This window comes from Polyodon spathula, chromosome 26 (assembly GCF_017654505.1).
Source record: "Polyodon spathula isolate WHYD16114869_AA chromosome 26, ASM1765450v1, whole genome shotgun sequence".
NCBI lineage: Eukaryota > Metazoa > Chordata > Actinopteri > Acipenseriformes > Polyodontidae > Polyodon > Polyodon spathula.
Genome location: NC_054559.1, coordinates 18,652,230 through 18,676,375, shown reverse-complemented (window position 1 = coordinate 18,676,375; position 24,146 = coordinate 18,652,230). Strand labels below are relative to the sequence as shown.

The following is a 24,146-nucleotide window of genomic DNA, read 5'->3' as shown; positions in this document are numbered from 1 at the left end:
ACAACCAACAACAATTTTCAAATTAATCGTGCTCTCTGAGCAAAAAGCATTTCTGTTTAAGGGATTTTTTATTTTATTTTTTTTAAACTTCATCAAGTTAATTTGTCCAAATTGCAATGGGCTACTTAACTTGCATCTCACCAAGTGATTCAAAACAACGGACAGTCCACCAGAGAGAGGCCCTGGACTGAATGGAAGGGGGGAAGCAGGAATTATGCCAGGTTGTGTCAATTACCTTTACCTTTCATCACACACAAAAAAGCATGCAGAAATACAGCTTATACCTCCATAGATCCATGTATTGCTCTAAATATGTATTGCTGTTGATGTGCATATCTCTATTGTTCTAGTCATTGATATTCCCTTATGGCTCTTTCCAACCATTCCAGTCACCCTACTTCCAACCTGGTCTTCAATTGAACCTACTCTGCATTGTGTCCAATGCAGTAATTAAACACTGTGTTGGGTCTAGGTCCTGGATTGGACTGAAAGAGCCCCAAGTGAATAGCACAGCTCTGGAGCATGTGAAGAGAAACTCAAAAACAGCATGATCTCAGAACTGGAATTCGGTACCAGCTAAGGGGTTGATCTGACCTGCTGTTCATCTTTCAGCCTTTTAAATGCAGAACTGAATTGTAATGACATTGTCCGTCTGCTGTGTTTGTGATTTATGGCACGCCCTGACCGGCACGGTGACTGGCAGAAGCCACAGCCGTCATTATTACTGCATGAGGCGCTGGTGCCATACCTTGCACAGCTGACATTAAAGCTCCTGCACTCCTACTATAAATACTATACGCTCTGCAACAATGGAAACATGCTGAAGGTGACTCATAACTACAAGAACATAATCTTGATATGTTATGCAGCATCATTTAATCAAAGAAGCTACATAAAGTCATAACAGCAGTACAGCATTTCCTGTTAGACTTCAAAAATGTCACATTTTTCACTTGTTGTCCGTTTGTTTTTTTGTCGATAAGTATATGGAAAACTACAAAGCGGTATGCAAGTCAATGTGTTAGCGTAACGTTATTCAGAAGGTTTCATTGGACTGGCCACAGATTTATAATGAATTCAAGTGATGCATCACGGACTCCTGCGTCTTGCGTTGGCGTCTCTTGCTGGGGCAGCAGGAATTTTTGCTTCTAGCTCGAACATCCTTTTTCAGTTCTGTAAAGAAAAAAAAAAAAACTTCAATGTGACACTTTTTCCATACTTTTGAGCTTGAAATGATCTACTTCCATTAGGCAGTTGTTTACTTGCACTAAGCTTATTTCTCATTCTGTTTATTCATTGTTTGAAATGTCTGATTACTCACCTGGCTCGCTGTCCGCAGTGTGTCCAAACAAAAACACCGTGCTGGCCATTACAGTGGATAAGGCCAGAATGACCAGGAGGATCCCCCACCAGTATGCCTGTGGCACAAAGACAGAAAACCAATCCGAGCTTAAGGGTTGCATAGTAAAGCATAGTACAGTACAGTACAGTACAGCACAGCACAGTATAGTGAAGTATAGCACAGTACAGTATAGAGAATCCAGAGACAACACAGTTCAAAATTTCTTACAATGCTTTCTGGAAATGAAATCAAAGACAATTAGCCAATTAGAATTTCGCAGCAGCGTCTTTTCCAGTTCTAGTCTTTGTTCCAACGCTGTTCTAAATTGTTCAGTTGAACCAATTAAACCCCCATCCAGACCACGCAGTACTTAATTATCTCATATTACCTGGGTGGAACTGCCCTCCAGGATTGTGATTGGATACCTCTGAGTCAGATGTATGCTTCTTCTTACCTTCATCCACTCAGCTAGATCCTCAAATTCACTGAGGCGCAGAAAGGAGTTCTTCAGCCTGGCTATGGGCCCGTCTGCATCCACCAACCGACAGATGTTGAATTTATCACAGTAGCCCTGCCTGTCAGAGCAGGCGGTCCCAGCTGGAAGGGCGATCTTAGCGCCTTTGAAATGTTCAAACAGAACCGAAGAGGTGGTGCTGGCACACGTGGACGGCTTCCCTGGAATCAAAGAGAAAAAAAACGAAACCACCCCTTGAAAAAAAAACACACAATAACGTCATAATAACTAAAAAAAAAAATAACGACCGTACCTGGCTGCTGGCAGCAAATGTAGCATTTTTCGTTCATGGAATTGCCTAAACAGTCACACTGCTCCAGACCGTGTTTCACGCAGAGCGACTGGGCGCACTTCTGTTATTTAAAAAGAAGAAAAGGATATTTCTTGCTAAGAATCCCAAGCGGAAACCGTTTTAAACAAGCAGAGAAGAAGGAGAAGCCTCACCCCGTTGATACAGACACGTGTCCCCAGGTGGCAGGTGGTCATGTTGGCCCTGGGCGTGGGCGAGGGGCAGGCCACTCCCACACCAGAGCACTCGCTCTCAAACGTACAGTCACGTTCCTCCTGGCACTTCTGGCCTTGTGGCTTGAAAACACATTGGTGGCTGCAGCATTTTCCTTGGCTGGGGCTGAGGAGGACGGGAATGACAGCTGAACTACTGGGGCTATGTGTAGCCATATTGCCTTATAAAAGTTCTCCCTGGTAAATTTCTAAAGTGCTTCAATCAACTGATCTATCGATCAGTCAATCAAATTATTTTTGTGTAGTGCCTTTCATAGAAAAAACCATCTCAAAAAGCTTGATGAAAGAAAACACTAACACTATGTATTGACAATGTTTCTTACCTTCAAGCGTGTTGTTAATATACCTCACTGAACAGTCTACACATTACCTGCACTGTTTCTGGGGTTTAAGCTTGCAGTGAACGTCTTCCGATTGGCTGGCGCTATAGCAACAAGGGTCCGTATCATTGTGCCCCACGTCACATTCCTCCCCATCTTCCACAATCTGGTTCCCACAGATTGGCAGGCCACTTTCTGAAGCAAAAAAACAAAAGAGGTTTTTTTTATACCAGTGCGATGCTTTGCCTAAAACACCTCATGTACCAGGCTCTGTTTTCTATCCCCTGTTGATGTGGTTTTGTACCTCAACTATTGCATAGTGTTTTTCACAGATTTTCATATATATTTTAAATGTCCACCAGGTGGCGTTGGTGTATGTACTGTACTCACAGTTATTTCTCAATCCGTTTTGTCAAGTGGTAAAACTAAGAGATTAAGAACAAAGGAGATAGAATTCATTGGGTGCTCTGTCAGAATGCTTTTTATAAGAGTATTTCTGGTCTTCAAAGCAATCTTTAGCAGTTTGTTTTACTTGGTGGATGATTCACTTCCCCTTCCCTTACCTATAAAGCACTCATCTTTCTTTGTCCTCAGCAGTTTGCTGATGTGCTTTACGCTGCATGAAGAGAATCTGTCGTTGTTGGCCTGGTTACCTTCAGAAGCATATGGGAACATCAGGAAGTTCCCTTGACCTCCAGTCATGGTTGAAGCCTCACACTCACTCTTCTCATCATGCTGCAACAGAAGAGATGGCGAGGTATTGAACAACCACAGCTCATGCACCCACATGCTCCACTGGCTCCTAACCTGTCATTCAAAATATATTTCTCTTAAAACCTGTTTTTCCCATTCCATTTGTGTGGTGCTCTATTGCTTATCTTATATACAGCATATACAGTTTGCAATGGAAAGCTAAACACATTGCCCTGCAGTATTGAAAGCCGATCCAACACAAAATCACCAGTGTAAAACCCTGCGCTGGAATTCAGTTGTGGGGATTATAATTCAGCTAGAGATTCGGCAGCTGCAATACTGATGGTGAGGCTTGTGCATTCAGCATTTTTTAAATTCTATAATGGATGATGGTTGATTGCCTTTTCTGTGTAAGGGGTAATATATTTGCGATAAAAATAACCATGCTTCATTCCAGGTTTCCTAAACTGTTGATACTAACCCCACTGACAGCTGAAGCTGTGCAAGTACATGATAAATCCTACTTTGTTCAACCCAAGAAACTGGTGCTTGTTTATGAGCTGGGTAATCGACACACAGCAAGGGCTGACTGAGCTGACAAGGGCAGTGATGGAGAAGCTGATTGGAGACCCTATTTAGAAATTCTATAGTAGAGTTAATCCAGCCTGGAACGTTCAGGGCACAATTCCAGTACCAGCAGGTATCACATTGCTGGTGGAAATATGAAAAGCATTAGGTGAGAGGCTGCACTAGTAATGAGGTGAAAAACAACTAGCTAGAGCCTTGAATGGCTTGCCAGTCTCCAAACTACAAGCTACAAGGGACCATCCTACACACATTGATCTAATTGAGCTCTAGAATTAAACCAGAGCGTGCCAAGAAAGGTTCAGGCTTTTAACATTAATCTCCTCTGTACTGCGCCTTTTTACAGCAACCCAGTGTAAGCACATACCCCAGAGATAGCTTTGGCTGTTGAGACACAAGCTTCTGCACCTTTGAAACTGGCTTGCAGCTAAGCATCGTTTTGCAAACATTTTTCACTAAGTGCTGGATGCTGTCCTTCGTGACTCACGATGGTGGCCTCTGCATGTCTATGCCAGGTTTCCCCGTGCCTCCATACAGCCGGACAGTTTTAAAAGTAGCGCAATGAGCTCACCGGCGAACCAAGGCTGTGTCCCAGCTCATGTGCCATTGTGAGATGGACCAGTTTAGGGGGCAAGTAGTCCCCATATTTCTGCAGCGTGACCAAGCCAGTGTTCAGGGAAGCTTTGGTTCCATCTTGAAACACTGCGTATCGGGAACAAATCCCACCGGAATTACCTGCAAGACAGAGAGCCACTCAGTTATCCTGTTACAATTTCTTTCGTTCTTCTATTGATCTTTAATGGTTAGCACCACATCGTTCCAGTGCCACTGGTTAGCACTGTACTCTGTATTAAGTGTCTTTAAAAACCATGGGACTGCAATGGCACTGCAGTTGTAATGGCCACATAGTAATTACATTGTAAATACATAATCACATGTGTAAGAACTGGAACATTACAACAGTGGAACAGGACAGGCTTGTTCCTGACAGACCGCACTTATAGAACCCCAAACACCTAGGCCATCATGAGAATGATGGGCCAGTGAAAGGACTGCTGTGAGAGGCAACAGAGTGTTCAGCCTTTTCCAGGAAAATGAAAAGATTCACTCAGTTCTGACCAACCAGAAGCCTCGTTTCCATGGCTAATCTCTGCTGCCAGGATCTTATTTGATGGTACAAAAGTCATGTGCTTTGTAACTGGACACCATCATATAGGAGTTTAGTGACAAAACAACTTTCATACAGTTCCTAAAGGGCTATTGACTTGGCAGACCTGCTTTTACAGCTCTTAATATACTAGAGTAAAATATATTGCATTTTGATCACTAATATAGAATGCGATGGCTAATACCCTTGCAGCTGCCCTTGTTTGTACTGGTGGATTGCTACTGTACTGTCAATGCATTTGAAAATGAATAAACACTAAATGCAATCAAACACCCCGACTGAATACACACACCCTCTCTAGGAAGGCATAGCTAATTCATTGGGATAACAGCTGTGTACCTATCTTGCCTCGAGGGGATTAGGTCTTTGCTATGTAAGCATGCATCACACTGTTCCATTCATCGTCGGTCACGGACTACTTCAAACACAAAAAAATAATAATTCAAAGTCCATTTTACAATATGCTTTTACCAAGGATTTTAATGGGCAGGGATGGACTGCGGAGGTTAACGGCAGATTGTCTACAACTCTCTGTATACTGTTATGAAACCAAACCGTAAAGGCTCTCGTGTGAAAACAAGTTCAAGCATAAAAACGCACTCTGAGGGGTAAAGCAGTCCCCCTGAGGACGGGGTTACTGGGTTTAAATGGAACTCAAACGACACGATTGTAAAAGATTGTAACAGGCTTGACTGCTTCCAACAGCGAGCTGTCTCTTGCATGCTGTTCATTCCTTCAGCCGTCACATGGTTTTCCTTAGCCAGTCAAAGTCAAAGCAATGTCACACAATTGTCTATTAAACCCCCCCCTCCCCTAACGATGACACCAGCCAAGTCTCAAGGACTGGTATGCAACCATCTAGGTCCTTGACAACAAAACCCAGGGCTTGAGGAGTGGTGTGTGCCTCTCAGTCACATGTCTGTGATAAGACTCCCTTACGACCCTCTGAAGCAACCAATCAGAAGCAGGGAGTAAACAATGCACCAGCGATGCACATAACACCACCGGCTTTGCTTTGACCAGCAGCCTGAGAAACGCTACCAAAAACATAAGCTGCTTTGTATCCAGCTCTGTGGATATTGCTTGACATTAATATGGAAGACATAATAGGCTGTCACAAAACAATACAGGAATTTTATTGTGACTTTTTGCAACAGTGTTGGAATTGCGTGGCTTTCGAAAGACCCCTCTAAAAATGTATTCTTTCTTTTCTTTTTTAAATTTAGTCATTGCCAATTATTGTTTTGTTATTTTCTCCCAATTATTATTATTTAGGCTCAGCTCAGCTACCACCCCTGCGCTGACTTGGGAGTGAACACAAGTCAGTGCAGTGACCGCTTCTTTACACACTGTGGATTCACCATGCAGCTGCCCAGGAGCTACAGTGCAGAAGGACAACGCAGCTCCTGGGCAGCTAGCAGGCAAGTCTGCAGCCGCCCAGCCAGACTACAGGGGTTGCTGGTGCGTGGTGAGCTGAGGACACCCTGGCCAACCGAGACCCTGGTGATGGGTGTGGGCAGCGGTGGAATAGCCCAGACTTGAACCGGTGACGTCCAGGCTATAGGACACATCCTGCACTCACGCAGAGTGCCTTTACTGGATGTGCCACTCGGGAGCCCCCCAAAAATAGCTTTTCTGCTCCATCTGGAATGTTAATTAATGTGGGAATTCATCGAGATTCTGAGGAATTTCACAATAGTCTCCCCTCCTTGGTTACCGGAGAGATTTGGAAAGACAGCTCCGACAGCGTACATCTGACTCCTGTCTGGCATCCAGTAAATATGCTTGTTCTGTGTGCGAGAGACACCTTCATACCCAGTGGAGATCCAGCCTAGCCTTGAATGTATCTCCTGTGTTTGTGGAGAGACACAATTCGCTGCCCGCTGTGTGACTCTTTTATCACTGGATAAAGAAACTTCATGGAAAAGTCAATGATATTGTGATTGCTAGCTGGAGTTTGCTTAACCCTTGAGAAGTGTATTGTGATACCCCACAGTCAAAGTTAGTAAAATAAGGTAAAGCCAAATGAGAAAGTGAAATCATGGCAAACCACAGCTAATGCATAACATTGGGGATGCAAGCATGCAGCAGAATGGAGAACTGAATTACCAGGCTAAGATACAGCTATGGCCAAAAGTTTTGCATCACCTAAAATTTTAGGATTGAAACATTATTTAAAAAGAAACAAAAAACATTATTTGCTGGAACATCATGTGATCAAAGAAACTACAAAATTATATTGCAAAAGTCGTAAGGGAGCAAAATGAGTTAATTCTATAGGGTGATGCTTTTGGCCGTAGCTAGACTGTGTCAGTCAGCAGTGAAGAAACCTGAAACTTCAGGGAAATCTGGAGATCTCAAATGTTGAAGAAGTTTGGTCCAGCCCCCTCCCTTGCTGTGTGGGTTAGAGGAATTCCAAACACAGGCACGCAGAAGAACAGTTTAGCAGCACCTGCCCTAAGCGTCACTCTGCATCGGGAGACCAATGTGTCAGTTTGATATTTTTATCTTTTTTTGTTGCAAATCCTCTCTGAGGCCATCCCCAGTGTGTGAAAGAGCAACAAAAGAACTCGACCTTGACACTCCCTGTCTGCTCTGCCTCAACGGAAAATGAGACGGGTTTTTTTTTCCTCTAAACCAAACAAAAGTATTTAATCCAAGGTTACTTGTTATTATCAGTTATTTGGTTCTCATTTTGTAACATTTTCATATTAATTATTAGTTAATTGAAGACTGGCTTTGAACTAACAGGCTCAATTCACACAGCTTTAACATATGAAGAGAAGTTTTTCACAAAGTCACGTTTTACGAGTAACATAACATTTTGTTTTAACTCAGGAAGGGTGGAACAATGTCATGAAAAACCCACAAGTTAAATATTTGTAAATATTCAGAAATTCAAAGCTGTCAGTTCTGCATTCTAGTTCAAGATCAGATAGAAAGCATTCTGCAGATCACTACTCTGTGTATACTACGTTTCCTCCCAAATTAAAGAGTGCTTTTCAAGATATAGCTCAGATATGATTTGCATGCACAGGGCATTGAATAACTTGAAACAAATCTCCATGCAAAACCTTCATCAAAAAGAGCCAGCCAGTTGGCAAGATACAGCTTTCCTTAGCCCAGTACATTCAAGAGAAATGCCTACACCATGATTCATCACAATTGGTGATCAGCTTTGTAAAATGTAAGCATCAAGCACAATAGGTCAGGCCTTACCAGGCTTTCCTTCCCAGGCAAGCCCCAGGACTCCGTTGTAATCCCGGTCTGTCATCAGGTAAGACAGGCAGTAGTTATCCCAGTTCTCTCTGGAGTGCAGCATTAGGAGCTTCTCTGGACCAATGAAGGGAGAGTACTGCGGACTAGAGGGGTCATCGTCTGAAATGACCTAAAAAACACAACGTATGTACTAGTAAAGTGCTTCTGGACTCTTTGTACAATACCCTCCTGAATCCCATCAAACCTCCAGTGTATTTACCAGAAGAAATCCTAGAAGAACCATTAGCAGGCCGTTGCATTGTTGGCAGCAAATAATGGCCTGTGGTCATGATAACATTGCAACAGTGAAATGGTGCCATGGTACTCTGCAATCCGCTTTGAATTGCTTTTTGAAAGGAAATCATTTTGTATGTAAATGCACATTTAGTAAAATGGTTTACATCGCTTGCTGAAAAGTCCCATTGTCGTCAGAAGTAGACTGTAACCATACTGCACTCTTTTTTTGGCACGGTGCATTAGGATCAGGTACTTACGTTTAGCGTTTTCACCTTGAAGTTGATAAGCCGGATGCCTTCGAAATTAGCTTTGTCATAGATATCATTGACGGCTCGCATATAGTTACCGATCTGGAGAGGAAAAGTACATGTCAGTGTTGTGGCTAAAACCACCATGACATTGAAATAGCCTTTAAGATTCATTTTGATAGCTAATAGGATTTTTAATGGCAAAACTATGCCACCCTGTGGCCAGGTGATGTAACTGTAAAATAGCTGAACTGTTTATATATTTATAGCAGATATTTGCTAAATACTTGCATTACAACATTTCAGCCACTCAGGATCACATCTATAAATGTGTTATTAACAGTTTTAATAAATGACATTTTTAGTGTAAAGAATTGTGTTATTATTTTAGGTTCCTTAAATATTACATGCGTGTATAACACTGTATTACCTGTTATTATCGTCTATAACTGACTTACATTATATTAACACAGTTATAGAGGCGTGGCTAATAACAGATCCTTTAAAAAGATAAAGTGCTTTCCAACATTTCTGCCTGTTATATAACTTTGTGTCCAGATTTGACTTTCTTATTGGATCCAGTCCCTGGTACACTGTTGGGAAAAAAAAAAGTTTGCTGTAACTTTAAATAAAGCAGCTGCTATTGAATGCTGGCAGTGAGCGAGGGAACCCACTGACCCTGAATATCAGTCACAGGATCCAAACTAGGGCTGCCAGGTGCTTTCTGCAACACTGAACATCAATGGAAACTTCCAGCTCCCCTGAAGCAGCTCAGCTGTCAAGCTGATCAGATGGCTCCATGCCTAATATATTCCCCAATATGCTGGCCCTCAATATATCACATATATATATATATATATATATATATATATATATATATATATATATATATATATATATATATATATATATTATATATATATATTATAATTAATATATTGACACATTTCATGTTATTTCTTTGATAACGTACAAAATTTTTAAACGTAATTTTGTTTCTTTTCTGGTAGGGAAGAATTTTAAAAAAGTATTCTGCTCTACCTATTATGGTTACACTGTCTCAGCATGGTGAGGTCTGTTTATAACATTTACATAAAACTGTATGATATCCTTCCTGCTCTCTGGATGAATAAGGCTTAGCCAGTAGGAGGTGCTGTGTTGCAGCGAGGAGAGTCCCTCATGATATTGGCACCCTGACACACTTAGCGCCAGAACTGATGCAGCGCTCCTTGTTCTATCCCAGTGATGATTGTGAGGGTAGTGCAACTGAAGACACTTTGATAAGTCTACAGCTCTGGCCAAAAGCTTTGCCTCACTCGAATGTTGAATAATGTCACATTAACATATTGAATTTCATCACACTTTGCTTAGTTTTGCATAGACAAACTGACAACAATTGAAAAATGTGACATTTCAAAATCTAACATGAAATACTGTACTACTATTATGGCTTCAGATAGAATTTAGCAATATCATTTTGTAGTTTATTTGATTACAGGATGCTAAATAAAAAGATCTCAATTGTGTCCCAATCCTACAATTCTAGGTGATGCAAAGCTTTTGGTCAGAGCTGTAAGAAAAGGAAACACATTTTCTGTACTGTTTATTCACACATCCAAGATTCAAAGATAAACGCTAAAGAGGCAGCTCACTGAAAAGGAAAACACGAAACAGGTCGTGGAGTTTGTTTGATTTAATCTACTGCAAACCTGGCGAAGCTGGCATGCTGGGAAGATGCAGTATCGTACGACTGTGTGATAAAGACGTGTATACATGCACATACTGTACATTCTAGAGAAAGGGGGAGGTGGAAGGGTTGCGCTGAGAATATATTGAGAAATCCTGCTGACCAACAAACTAATATGTTGCAATCCCAGGCCACGCACTGAGGAGTCCGGAGAGGAGTGCCATGCACAGACGTTGGTGCTGGCTCTAGCATTGGCACAGCAAGGACCCGCACTGTGGAAAGGGCCAGCCTGGGACGCTGTCACGTGGCTGGCATCTCCTTCCATGGGGATGTGATGGATGAGTACAGAACACAAGGGACCTGACGTTGAGGTCTGTTAGCTCATGATTAGCACAGCATTGACTGCCTTTTACAAAGGAAATGAGTGCTGTTATTGTTCAGTTCTTGCAGGACTGTATCGAGGTTCTGTTAACCCCCCTAGTAGAATGCTTTTTTTGTGGGATTTTAAGTGTAGCTCTTAAGACACAGACATGCAAGCAGGTAATAGTATACTGTCTGTGCAGAAGAACCTCGTAAATACTAACACGGAAATTATGTCAGGAAAACAGAAGTAATGACTTCAGCTTTCTCGTGATCCCGGGATAAAGGTCTCGCGATCATGATATAACGGAATTATAATATCGAGATCCTTAACGAAGATTTGTTATTTTTCCGATGGCCTCCACGAGCCTATATAGACTTGCTTCTGAAGATAGCACCGTGTTTATTTCATTACATGCTTGTCTTGGAAACAAGTTTGTTTTTTGTTTTGTTTTGGGGTTTCTTTCTAGACTCTACCATCACACAGGTTCCTTTTTAGAGCTACTATCTTATGGGAGTGGCTTCCACGATTTAAATAAGTGACACGAGAGAAGCCTGGTCACAGATCTGTATCACAATCCCAGATGAAAATGAGAGGAGAGGATAAGTGGAAAATCAGACTCTCTCAAATTCCTTGCTCCTTCTATTTGTGTGTGATGTATTGAGCCCCCGTCTTTATATATATATTACTTGATTTTCCACAAAGGGGTGCCAAGTTTGAACTGCTTGCATCCAGAAATAACTTCCAACGTTCTTCATCACCCTGAACACTCTTAGACTGGACTGTCCTTTTAAACTATATAAAAACCATAGAAACCAGGAACATACTTGATGTTGCTGTCTTTCAAATATAACGCCACTGCAAGAATTTCAGAACGGAGATATCCTCAAATGATTTGAGTTGACAATTCTTTATTGCATTTGACAGAGCCATGTCCATGAAGGAATGTAATATACATTTTGGCCCATGGCCTTGCCCATTGCTCTACAGCTGCCCCTTGTGCTGGTTGAGCTGTGATGCAATGACCATTGATTGATGACAGCTACAGCCAGCGGGCAGGACAAGCGGCATTCTGGACCACCTGCCCCCTGGACAAGACGCGCGAGAAGAGGAGGACCAAACAAAGAAACGACAAGGAGGAGTAGACAAGAGGGCTATTTATAGGAACAGTTTGATTACCTATGATCTGAAGGAGGATCCTCCATTCAGAAGCACAACATAGTTTCCCATTTAAAAAAAAATCCTTAGTAAAAGTACTGTTTTTGTATATGTATATGTGAAATATAGAAATATATGGAGGAAGGTTTTTGGCTAATGAATGTTGAATCTTTCTGCTAGTTTAGCATTGATAATAATAATAATAATAATAATAATAATAATAATAATAATAATAATAATAATAATAATAATAATAATAATAATACAAACTAAAAAGTGATATAAAGTGAATAAATGAAAATAAAAATCTGCAGTGCTACACAGTTTATTTGATGGGTATTTCTGAAGGCTTTTATAACGCGAAGGAGCTGCATGTTTGTGGTGCATGTGTAGTGCTGGCACAGGCCATGCTGTATTGCAATTCGAAGCTGCACTGGTCATTATTGTCTCCTCCCTAGAACAATGTCTCTCCACAGTCTAATCTGTGAGCTGCAGCTTGCAAAGCACCCATAATAATAACTTGTGGTGAAGCACAGTTACATAGCTGTCATGCCTCTATTTGTTTCCTTTCAAAACCAGCGATTAAAGTAGAACTCGTCCAATCTGCTGAACAAGTTTGAGCAAACAGCTATCATGCCAGTATTTGTATTGGCAATCTATCAATGCTGGGAACACCTGACAATCCAACTCTCCATACTGTATACATGAAAACAGCACAAGGACCACAAAATAGTGATTCATACCAATAAACCAATATAAAATGCTGCAAACCTTTCTTTGGGACTTGTGTGTTTCTTTTTTGTACTGGTATACTATGTGTTCTTGACATTGTATGGAAATGTGGGGATTTTGGGCAAACCATAATACTATTTATATTGCTTCTCTCTCTCTCTCTCTCTCTCTCTCTCTCTCTCTCTCTCTCTCTCTCTCTCTCTCTCTCTCTCTCTCTCTCTCTCATGTTATATTACTAAAACAAACTGTTGCAACTTTCTGCCATGCCCTCTGAACATATATAGGAGCCAATCCAAAATGAGACACTTCCCCACATCTGGAGTCCTTATTAAGCTAAATAAAATAAATTGCAATGAAGACGCACACTGTCACATTAAACATTGCAGGGTGTGCACGATGCTAAAACCAGAAACCTGAACCATATGAAAATGTACATCCATTGATACAAAAATATCTAACCCTTCTTATCTCGCGTAGACCTGTAGGTGCAGAATGACCTCATAACAGGCAGGGTCTTTTTTTTCATAGTTCATTTGTTAACTGTTTCAGAAATAGTTATATCTTAGACAGGAAACCCATTTCAAACACAAAGGGATGCAGGACAAAAAAGGTTGGAGTTTGCATTCTTAGACAACCCATTTCAACACATATAGGTGCATTCCAAATATATATATATATATATATATATATATATATATATATATATATATATATATATATATATATATATATATATATCGCAATATATATTAAATAGGTATAAACAATCCCTTTAATAATACAGAACACCAAGGTTATTTAAAGGCAGTCAGCCTGGTTACCTTGCACATACAGAAGGGATGTCACATTGTAATAACTGACACAATGACATGGCCCAGCTCATGCAAACAGTTATTATAGCAAAGTAACATGACTGCTATTCATCCTTCACACTGCTGAGAATGTAAAAGAGCAGTATTTGCATAATGACTACTGAGCCCAGGGGTTGCATATTTTAGACGTCCAGCTACCTGTGTTGAATCAGCTCCGCATGTGGCTATATTCAGGCATGCTTCGAAAAGTCTTTTACAGGCATAGTCTGTCAATCTCTGACAGGATTCGCAGCTATAGTATTCCACCCTGAACAGACTGAATAGTATAGCTCACCTGTGCCACCACTGCCTCCACGCTCCCAAACTTCTTGAAGTACAGGTGATCTGTCCTCAGGTACAGCATGCAGCTCGTTTTGGAATAGTCAAGAGTCCTCTTTGATCTTAACGCAGGTTCATCCTTTACAATAAAATGGTGTCACTTTACATGAAGTGTCACTAATACTGTGTAGTTACATAATAGTTACTCAGCAACTACATGTGCATTTACACATAATTACAATGTTCTTATGCATAGTTGCAATGTACTTAACGTGTAGATCTCTTTGCACGATATATGTAAATACACAACTATATCAGAAAAGGGTTAGGGTCAGGTTTAGTGTTAGGGTTAGAGTTTAGGGATAGGGTTAGGGTTAGAGTTAGAGTTAAGCTTATGGTTAGGGTTAGAGTCGGGATTAGAGTTGGGGTTAGGGTTAAAGTTAGGGTTATGGTTAGGGTTAGAGTCGAGTTTGGAGTTGGGTTTAGGATTAGGTTTAGGGTTAGGGTTAGAGTCGGGTTTAGAGTTAGGGTTATGGTTAGGGTTAGAGTCGAAATTAGAGTTGGGTTTAGGATTAGGATTAGGGTTAGGGTTAGAGTCGGGTTTAGAGTTAGGGTTATGGTTAGGGTTAGAGTCGAGGTTAGAGTTGGGGTTAGGATTAGGATTCGGGTTAGGGTTATATCATGCAAAACTAACTTAAAAAGCACTGTAAGGTATTCTTCAAAGTATTTAATTGTATATTATATAATTTCTTGGAAACTTTTACTTGAACTGGAATAAAAAAGCACTGTGTATTTTTATTTGAAAACAAGTCATCTTTAATGCGATCTTGACAGGAAATGAAAGTGTTTTTTTTTTCCCTGAATGATGTGATGTCTGACCTGCCCAAGGATTTCCTGTCTCAGGCTCTCTGCATAGCGTCCCAGACTCGGAGTCCCACAATGAGGAGGCTCACTGGGTCCCACACGGGAGTAATCTGTAAACACGAGAGGCGCAGGATAATTAAATAATGGGGGCAAAAACCCACAAGCAAATAAACATACAGTGACGAAAACAAGAAAGTAGGGAAGCCAGACAGAAATGAATTACTCATTGGGCAATCAAAAGCCGGCAATTCTCACTTGAAAGATTTGTTGCAATTTGCTGCAGTACAGATATACAGTGTTAGAGGCTGATAAAAATACCTTCCCATTCTCTTTTAAATGTACAATGGAAACAGCCACCACCCCATCTTTGGATCAAAGAGTGGCAAGCAAATTTTAATGGAAAGTAAATCTGACAGACACTTTCTTTGCACATATTCACAATACATTTGGATATTTAGTAGTTTATGTTTAAATAATATATTTCTTTATTCCAAAGGAGCCGTTAAATATATTTAATCAAGATCATTTTCACTTCCAGCCCTTGAAAGTCCCACAGCTGTATTAGCCTGTTCCAGCGTTGCGAGGGCTCGACTCCTCTGAGCTCGCTGGGGGATCAGGGGTTGTGCAATGATAACACGCACAAGACCTGAGCTAGGAGGTGGAATTCTGGGAGCCAAATTTGTATGTGTAAACCAGCCAATTGCAATTTCATTTCTGTTGCACAAATAATAAGTTCAAGGCGGATTGACAGACAGAGCACAAGGAGATTAAGTGACTTGCTCAGGATCACACAATGAGTCAGTGACTGAGCATGGATTTGAAACAGGGATCTCCTGGTTACAAGCCTGTTTCTTTAACCACTGGACCGCACAGCCTCCTCAACCCCATGCAGTCTACTGTAATGCAATGCGCTGGTAGAAACGCTATATTACAGCACTCAGGTCCTTTCTAGTTCATTCAATGTTTGCTTTTGAATCTTTCAAGGTTATATCTACAAACCACAAGCTGGAAGAACACCTTGTAAAAAGAAACAGAACAGCTGTTCCCTATTTTTGGATGTGGAAAAACAGGTATTTCTCAATCTGAGTCTATGAGCACTGTGGCTTCTCCGTTTCCTACTGCTTCATTGTTTGATGTTGGGTTTGAGTGACCGCACTACGAGTTAACATGCAGTTAAACCTATATAACTAATCAAGGAACTGTCAAAAAGTGACCTTGATATACAGGTGTCTATCCCCATTCAGTCACTGTGTATAATTGTACCATGTTAACTCTTTCTGTCTATGTATCTGTTTTATAATGTTGGCTTTCACCCTGTGTGGAAAATGTGAATTGTGAATTACTGCTGTTGTTTTTGTTGTCACACTAATGAACAGTACATTCATGCCGCTTGAAACAACGGTGGATTCACATTTTGGGCTCATGCAGTTTACAGTTGCTGTTTTATTTCCACGTGACCTGAGAAGATGCTAGCTTTTCTCAGTCGCAAAACCAGCTCAGCATTAGAATGGCTGATTTAGTGCACAAAGGGTTAATCATTTGTCAAGCTGCTGTTGTACTGGCAGAAGGCTGACACTGCTGCTTGGTTATGCAATCTGGGAGAACATCCGATACGGAATCACACCACTCTGTTTGCACAGCAGCAGCCAACAGCCTCGCTGACCTGCCCCATAGAAGAGAAGCAGAGAGATTATCTGAGGTCGTTGACCCTTTGACGGAAACACAGTGAGCCCAACCCCCTCATCATACTGAGCTGTAAAGCTTCACAGAACACTGGAAGTGCCTGAAGTACCAAGGAATACACTTTATAATCACAAGAAAGAAGGATTGTCCAACAGTCTGTACAGCAATTTTCATCTAACAGTTTCTGCAGTGTGTGCAAAATGGCCCTGAACAAACTACCACAAATAGCAATGCAAACTGAACAAACTATCTTTATTAGCAACGTAATGGTATTTCCCATGGCAAATGGAATCATAGCCACTACTTCAAGTGTAGCATAGCCCTCCTTCTGTAAGCCAATTTAGGTTGCCTTTTTAATGTTAGAATCCCTTGAACTGGTGTCATAATTCTCTTAAACAATTGCATTACATGCATGGCAATGGCTGAAGGACTTCAAAGCCATGCTATACACCTCATCACATACCACATGGCTGTTGTTCCAGCAGATGCCTTATTAAAACACTGCTTCTATGGATAATGCTGCTCCCTGTTGGGCAGTCAAGGTAATGCAATGTATTGCTGCTACCTGTTTTTGAGTAAACCTTGTTAAACACTGAATACTTGCATTGACAAACAATTTCCTTGATAGTTAAACAGCTACTGATTTATTCAAGCACATCTCTGCTCACAATTTTTTTTTTCAGAAACACAGCTGGTCTAAATATGTGCAGGCTTTGTCAAAACAAGATCACAATTTCCCTCCTTCCTTTGAAGCAAACGTCAAGTGCCTCCCAGCCTTTCAATACCCTTTCAATCATGTGACTGGTATTTAGAGTGATTTAAACCTCTGGTAACATCCATAGGTGCTAAACATTGTCACGGTGTCATGAAAAGAGAAAAGCTTGCTGCAAGAATGCTGTCAGCCAGCCTGCTACCAGCACAGAGGCAACGGGATATTATCCCAACCAGAGAGCAGCTGAAAAATCTATCAAGCTCTATGATATTTTGTAAACTGACAGACAACCATCCCTGCGCTCCCAGAAAGGGGATGCCCAGTTATTTATTTGAAAACAGTCCCGACTGTGCTCAAGAGATCTTAAAACGTCACACAAAGTTTTACAAAATAAAAACCAGATCTTGACTTTAGGTTTATAATTCTCACACAGCTCTGGTTGCTCTCCCTGTCAGGCTGTTGCAACTTGGTTAGTGGGCCCTAGCAACCTTTTAATGGATTTAGTTTTGTGTGCAAAGCCAACAAGTTATCTGAATTGTTTTGTGCTACATAGAGGCAGTTCTTACAACAGGGTTCAAAGCTGTTTAAACTTTGCAGTTCCAAAGGCTAATTGCTCAGCTGGGTTTTATTTATTTTATAAATCGCTTTTTGTTAGCTGGGTTGGTGTGTTGGTATTAGATTAGCACTACTCGAGGGCTGGTCAATGATTTCAAGAAACTGGCTTTTAAACACCCCTACCTACTGCATAGGATACATTGTAGAAAACTGGAGGAGACCTGAACTCCTGTTCTGAGAGACAGTGCTCTGAGTGAGAACATCTGTCATAACAAACAGCTGGTAAAGTTCCCCCCCCCCCCCCCACACACACACATGTGTGTGAAATGGGAATCTTTCCTCTCTGTCCCTTGAATTCGGTCAGTGTTCTCTCTCCCAGCGGTGGGATAAATGCAAGCCAACCGATTATTTAAGCAGGTGTGCAAGCAAGATTCTGTTTCTCTCGTGTGATGTCTGTTTATCTGAAGAGCTTGCAGGATATCCTAGTTTACTGTGAATGCTCTTGCACAAAAACACAAACACTGCTGGATTGTTCAAAAGAATAGAAAGGGCACTGTCAGTTCATTATTAATATAACTAAACATCGAGTATTAATACCAGCGAGGGTTCAACCATGCAGTAGTGTTAACCTTTATCTGCTGTGTTTTCCTTTATAAGCCCTGGAAAGTCAACTTGTTTGCTGTTGTTAACGTTGTTTCTGTCGAGTAACCCTCTGTCTGTATTTAAGAAGGCACGTTTTCAGGTTGGATTTCTTCCATCCAGGCAGTTTTGCCTCATAATGTGGCTTGCTTCCACTGTTTTCATGAAATAATCTGCTAATGGTCTATTCCTGGAAGAGGAAATGCCCAAGAGTAAACCTGGGAATGGAAAGGGGCCAGCGCACTCAACGTTACCTTAACCCTCTCCCTACCCACATTGCAACAGCTAGCTGTCTGCAACACAAACACTAGAGTCCTTTGTGTTCATTGGGAGTGAAAGTCTCTTGACTTTGGGAGGGTTACACTAGCTCGGAAGGCAGGTAGCTGTCTGTGTGGTGACCGAGAGTAACCCAGCAATGCAAACATTCCCTCAAAGTGGAGCTTGCTTTAACCACTTCCTTCCCTTCTCCAGAATCAGAAACTGCTGCAGAAATTCTCCGGACACAACAGTATTAAATCGAAAAATATTACACAATAGCCATACAGCAATCAATGGAGAAAAAAACTATTTTTTTTCTAGCAATACATGTAATACTGTATATTGGTACCAAATCTGTAAGTTATACCTCTATAATATAAACAAGGTGAAATAACACAGAGTTACTACACTTGACAAGACTCCATTGGACTGTTTGATATGATGTGCCTCAAATGCTATAAATGCATTGTGTAGTAGGATAGTGGGGGGGGGGGGGGGGGGGGCTACATTGAGTAAAAACAAACATGGCATTGCAAAGGCTGTTATTACAGCAGGGGGCAGCAGTTCTGACGCATCGGTGGTCTTAGGTCACGGGTTTAATTTAATTGCCGGAGCGAGCGAGTTGCCCTGACACGAGACGCTCCTTGCCCAATCTCAGCTGTGTCTTAGCGGAACAAGGCGACAGGAGAAGAGTTGCACAAAGCGTGCTAGCATCACGTTTCACTCTGCTTTCCATTCCAGTGATTTCCAATGCAGTGTGGGATGCAGCTTCACGCTCATGGCTTGTGTTAGGGTTGCAGGTTCCATTCTCTGTACAGTGCAGCTCTAATGGATGTCAGCACGCCCCAGACTAAAAAGCTGGCTGTACTTTACTCTCTTAACACGTGCATCCTCGCTGTCTAAGGGAGTGTTGCTTTGGTTCATATTCGACTGAAGGTCCTTTGTTTTGCCCACAAGCTTGCTCCGCATGGGCTGATTTCATTGTGGGAATCGTTTGCTCAATCTTGAAGCACATATTCGTAGCTGTAATCTGCTCTCATTAGTTCTTCAACAAAGACAACTATTGCACATTAATTTACATATCAGGTACATAATGTTTGTTCTAAAACAACACGTGCAAATCTGAGGTTGCCTCATGTACTGCATTTTATAGAGTAGTTGATTTAGTAGATTTTAGGACAAACAAAGGCATGCACGAGACCAAAGACATGAAACTTACCAATGTCGTCTTCGTGGTAGATGAGAGAGTGGTAATCTGTGCTGGTTTTGGTGTATCTCGCTGTGGGCTCAATGTAAAATGTGCCATTCTGCGTCTTGACAAAACCTTCAAACTGGCCGTCAATGACAGAGCCGTGGCAGATGGAGTGGCTCTCACCTGGGCACAGAAGCAGCCAGTAGAAAGTGAAGTCATTTGCTGATTAAACGTTTCATTACACCGACGAAGGCACGAGCCGAGACCTCTATTCCCTTATTGATCAGCTCGACAAAAAGTTTTCTAATAAAATTTGCTGTTATAGGTTATAGATTATAATACCATCCCACTCTTTCTAATGTCGACCTCACCTGAATGAAGAACAGAGCGCCATTGAGCGCAATCTTTGTTTTTGTTACATCTGAGCGTAGTGGGGCGGTGTGCAAGAGTGCTCTATTTATGAAAAAAAACCTAACACAAAAATCACTACCTTATAGAACCCTCTTCTTTGCACAATACAGGATTTCAAAGAATACAGGTTTATAAGACAGAGAACAGTACGATCCTAAACCAATTTGACATCCTAGACTCCTCGATTGATGGCCCATTTCAGAATCACAGAAAACATTAACAGAGACCAGGAAGAACACCTTCTAGCTCTCCAGAGTATATGTGGGAGGTATCCACAGCTTCAGATGAGTTTTTGAAATGGATTCGAAAGTCTTCCGTGAACCCAGTGGAGTCCCTCTTCAGTCTTAAGTGGAATTTCCTAGAATAAAAAAGCAACATAATTAGCAGCATCCTGACATCATGCTCGGAAACCCAAACATGACCTAGCCATAGGTTTTATTTTATCCTGACACATTTATATTTGTAATGGAATGGGAATCGGGCAGTCGCGTAGACCTTTCAAAACACATCTAAAAGAGTTCAGTCTCTTTGCATACAGAAAGCAAAAAAATCACCTGACCACAAAATTGCAGAAATATTAGTTCAGGGATCAGACTAAGGCATTAGGAACTCTCAGAGGTTATTGATATGAATGAGCTGCTGATGATAAGGTTTTGGTAAACCTGGATATATTGTTTGATGAATGAAATTTTTTCCCATTGAAGTTTTTCTGCTTTTGCCTTGTGGAATGCTTCCCAATTTTGTCTAATTTCTTCAAGTGCTCTCACTGTTTGGACCAGATTTGATTAATTACCTCATACAAACAAAGAGACAGTCTCTGGGTTACATCTGTGGGCCTGACAAAGAGCTGCATGCTCCAAACAGGCAGCTTCTCTGAGAACCTTGTGCACCATATTCAGTGCTTCCGGAACACTCTGGAACATTCCACGCCATCAACATTCTACATCAGGCTTCCATTTTAGCCATCACATAGATTAGTCTCTCCTGACAGAAAAGTCGAGGTGTGCAGAAAATCGTACTCGTAATTGCCAAGAAGCTTTTATCGGCAGGTATTCAATAAACCCATTCATTAATGTGTTGGTTTTAAAACAAGGAAAGCTGTCCTTCCCTCACCTTTACAATTGAGTACCGCTCCATGGCAATTGGTGGAATATTTTCATAAACTGACAATAAAACACGCAAAATAAAACTTAGATGTAAGACAACTGTTTGGGTGAGGTAAAAAAAACTGAAGTTTGTCATTCACAGCATACGATTGTATGCACACGCCATTTATTGATGGGTCCTTAAGTCAAGTAAACGAACCAATGTAGTGGCTTTCTATTTGTCTTTCATTGATTCAAATGTAATTGTAATAATTGAGGTCAGAATAATCATTGTCCAAAATGTTCTCGCTAAAGGGGGATACCCCGAACCCCCAGTACCCCAGCGTTCCACCTGATGAAACTTCTCTGCATCTACCCCTCCTACTCTGCACTGGACTTGCCTGACCTGAGCACCACATTACTGGATCCTCAGCTGATGCACAACCCTTGCACAATTGCACAACTGATTAAAGATGCAATCCTAACTTGCTGCATCCCAGTTCATATTGTATTAGCAATATTATTTGCACTTGCTGTAAACTATACTGTATGACATATTAAGCTTGCATCGGAGGTGATTCAGGTAGCCTGTACCGGTCATAGGCGTTGAATTCCAGCTGGACAGTCCGCTCCGCCTCCCGACTCGCCCTCTTCGCACGCTGGTGACTCTGATGCAGAGCCTCCCTGTTATATGACAAGCCCTCATAGCGCTTAATGAACGGGCTGAGGGGGTCTGAAACAGAGAGAGGTGTTTTTACAAGCAGCAGTAGATGTTGTTTTAATATCCACTGTATAACAGAGACTCACCGCTTAGCCTTTGGCTCTCAGAGTGCTACACCATGAACCGTGCGGTTGATCGTATCTTACCATACTAGATTTATTCTCACTGGTCCTAAGCTGTGTTGTTCATTTCATGCTTTGCATCATTATTCTTAAGCTTTGCATGTGCATGCTTGCTACCTGCTCACTGCGGTGAGGACCCCTGGGAATGAGACAGAAGTACAGTCCAGGAGCTACCTCAGGTAAATGAAGACATGTACAATGCAATGTTTAAATTTGAAATCTTTGTTGAAACCCTGTAATACCACATGCTTCACTAGCCTTTTACCACAGTATACCACTGTGCATTTGTAAATTACAGGTTTTTTTTAAACAAAAAGTTTATAACTAAAACTAATAGTACCTCCGAGAAGCAGGTAACCTGATTGAAACGAAGCAATGTTTTAACGTGGAAAGTTTTTCAACCTAAAGCTTGTGTTAAAATCTCCTCTTGCGGCACCCATAGCATTCCACTGGAGACAAGTTGAGACAGCTTGCTTAGACTTTCAGCTTCGGCTTTGAGTTTCTCTGAACAAAACTGGTTCTAAAAAAATGGAGAAACGCGAATAGCAGACAGAAAACTTCTTACCCGCTCTGGATAAAAAAGAGTGCACTAAAAGGAAGTATTTAATAATGTTCATGATCTGGTGTGTGCCGTCCTGCTATGGCTGGCAGTTCTGGAATGCTGTACCTGGCCTCCAGGCTGGTGTGTGTGATGATCATGTGTGAATCACTGTTCTTTGCATGTTAACCAAACTATTCATTGGCTGTTTCCTTGACTGAAGTAACATGTTTGGTCCTGAATACAGGGTACACAAGCCTGGAGTGTTATGTGTAGGAATTGCACTGCATGTGGTTGAGGATTTAATGCTTGGCTTCATAATTCATAAGACTATACAATACCTTTACGAAGGTGCATCGTGGTAAAAGCATAGCAAAGTGTAATAAAGGATAGTGAAAGCATAGTAAAGCATAGACAAGCATTGTAAAGAATAACAAGGTATGGCAAAGCATATTGATAAACAGTGCAAACAAGGGTAAACCCTGGTAAATGCATAGTGTAACCATGGGGAAAAAATGGTAAAACTGCAAAAACATCATGCAAAAATAAACCTTTATGAGGGTACATTCGCAAAGGAATACATCAATTCGGGGTTCTTTTAAATATCCAGTTTTCCGAAGACTGCTTGATTTGTAAAACGGGCTGTGTGCCTTTTCTTTCATAGACAAGCAGTTCCATTTTCTGACTAAGCAAGAGCCAGTTAAAGCCTGCAGAAAACAGAAAGCATGTCAGCCAGTAATCCGTGCCATATAGCCCGTGTCTTACCACACTGCTGTATCTCAGAGTGCACTGCGCTCACTTTAAGAGAGAGACAGGGGGGTGCGTGGGGGGGGGGGGGGGGGGGTTGTTCTTGCACTGTAATGCTCTTGCCAGGTTGTGACTTTTGAATACTTTCCATAAACTGCAGCTGCCTTCTCCAACACACCCTGACACCTGATTGGCTGCCAGGGAAGGCCTGATCTTGAAGTGGGCTGGGTCAGTGACATCAGAGCTCAAACCCCTCCCAGATTCAGAAGGTTATTCTCAGATACTGTCTGGAAGCCTGACAGCCTTGGGGGTTGTTAAAATTTATTGGTATAGGATTGAAGCATTCCTTTAACCCTTCGACTGCAAGCATTGGCACTAATGCATTGAAAAAGTTTTAATATTATACGAGTTGAGAAGCATGGGAGTAATAATCCACCAAGTGCACAATTCACATCCAGCTGTGGCCAAAAACTTTGCATCATCTATATGGACATAATTTAGATCTTTTATTTAACCTCATGCAATAAAATAAAATGCAATCGCAAAAGTCTACCAGAAGTACTGTAGATTTCAAAATGTCACATTTTTCATTTTTTCGTGAAGTATATGGAAAACTATAAAGGGGTGTGTAATTCAATATGTTAACGTAACATTGTTCAGCAGG

At 41.4% G+C, this 24,146-nt stretch overlaps 1 protein-coding gene across 2 annotated transcripts; it reads right to left on the bottom strand.

Moving 5' to 3' along the window:
• Positions 1-61: 61 nt before the first annotated feature.
• Positions 62-22,901, bottom strand: si:ch1073-396h14.1 (disintegrin and metalloproteinase domain-containing protein 10). 2 transcript variants are annotated; one of them, XM_041229392.1, is made up of 16 exons: positions 22,763-22,901; positions 21,949-22,087; positions 20,509-20,627; positions 19,886-20,041; positions 14,835-14,929; positions 13,972-14,094; positions 8,897-8,989; positions 8,364-8,532; positions 4,548-4,711; positions 3,262-3,433; positions 2,749-2,893; positions 2,301-2,484; positions 2,110-2,209; positions 1,797-2,017; positions 1,322-1,418; positions 62-1,173 (listed from the first exon to the last, which is right to left on the bottom strand). In XM_041229392.1, exons 1-16 carry the CDS (start codon positions 22,812-22,814, stop codon positions 1,067-1,069), a joined length of 2,136 nt encoding a protein of 711 aa, XP_041085326.1. In that variant the 5' UTR covers positions 22,815-22,901; the 3' UTR covers positions 62-1,066. The 2 variants fall into 2 exon arrangements, with proteins under 2 accessions (XP_041085326.1, XP_041085327.1); XM_041229393.1 differs by having other exon boundaries at positions 3,352-3,433.
• Positions 22,902-24,146: the final 1,245 nt, after the last annotated feature.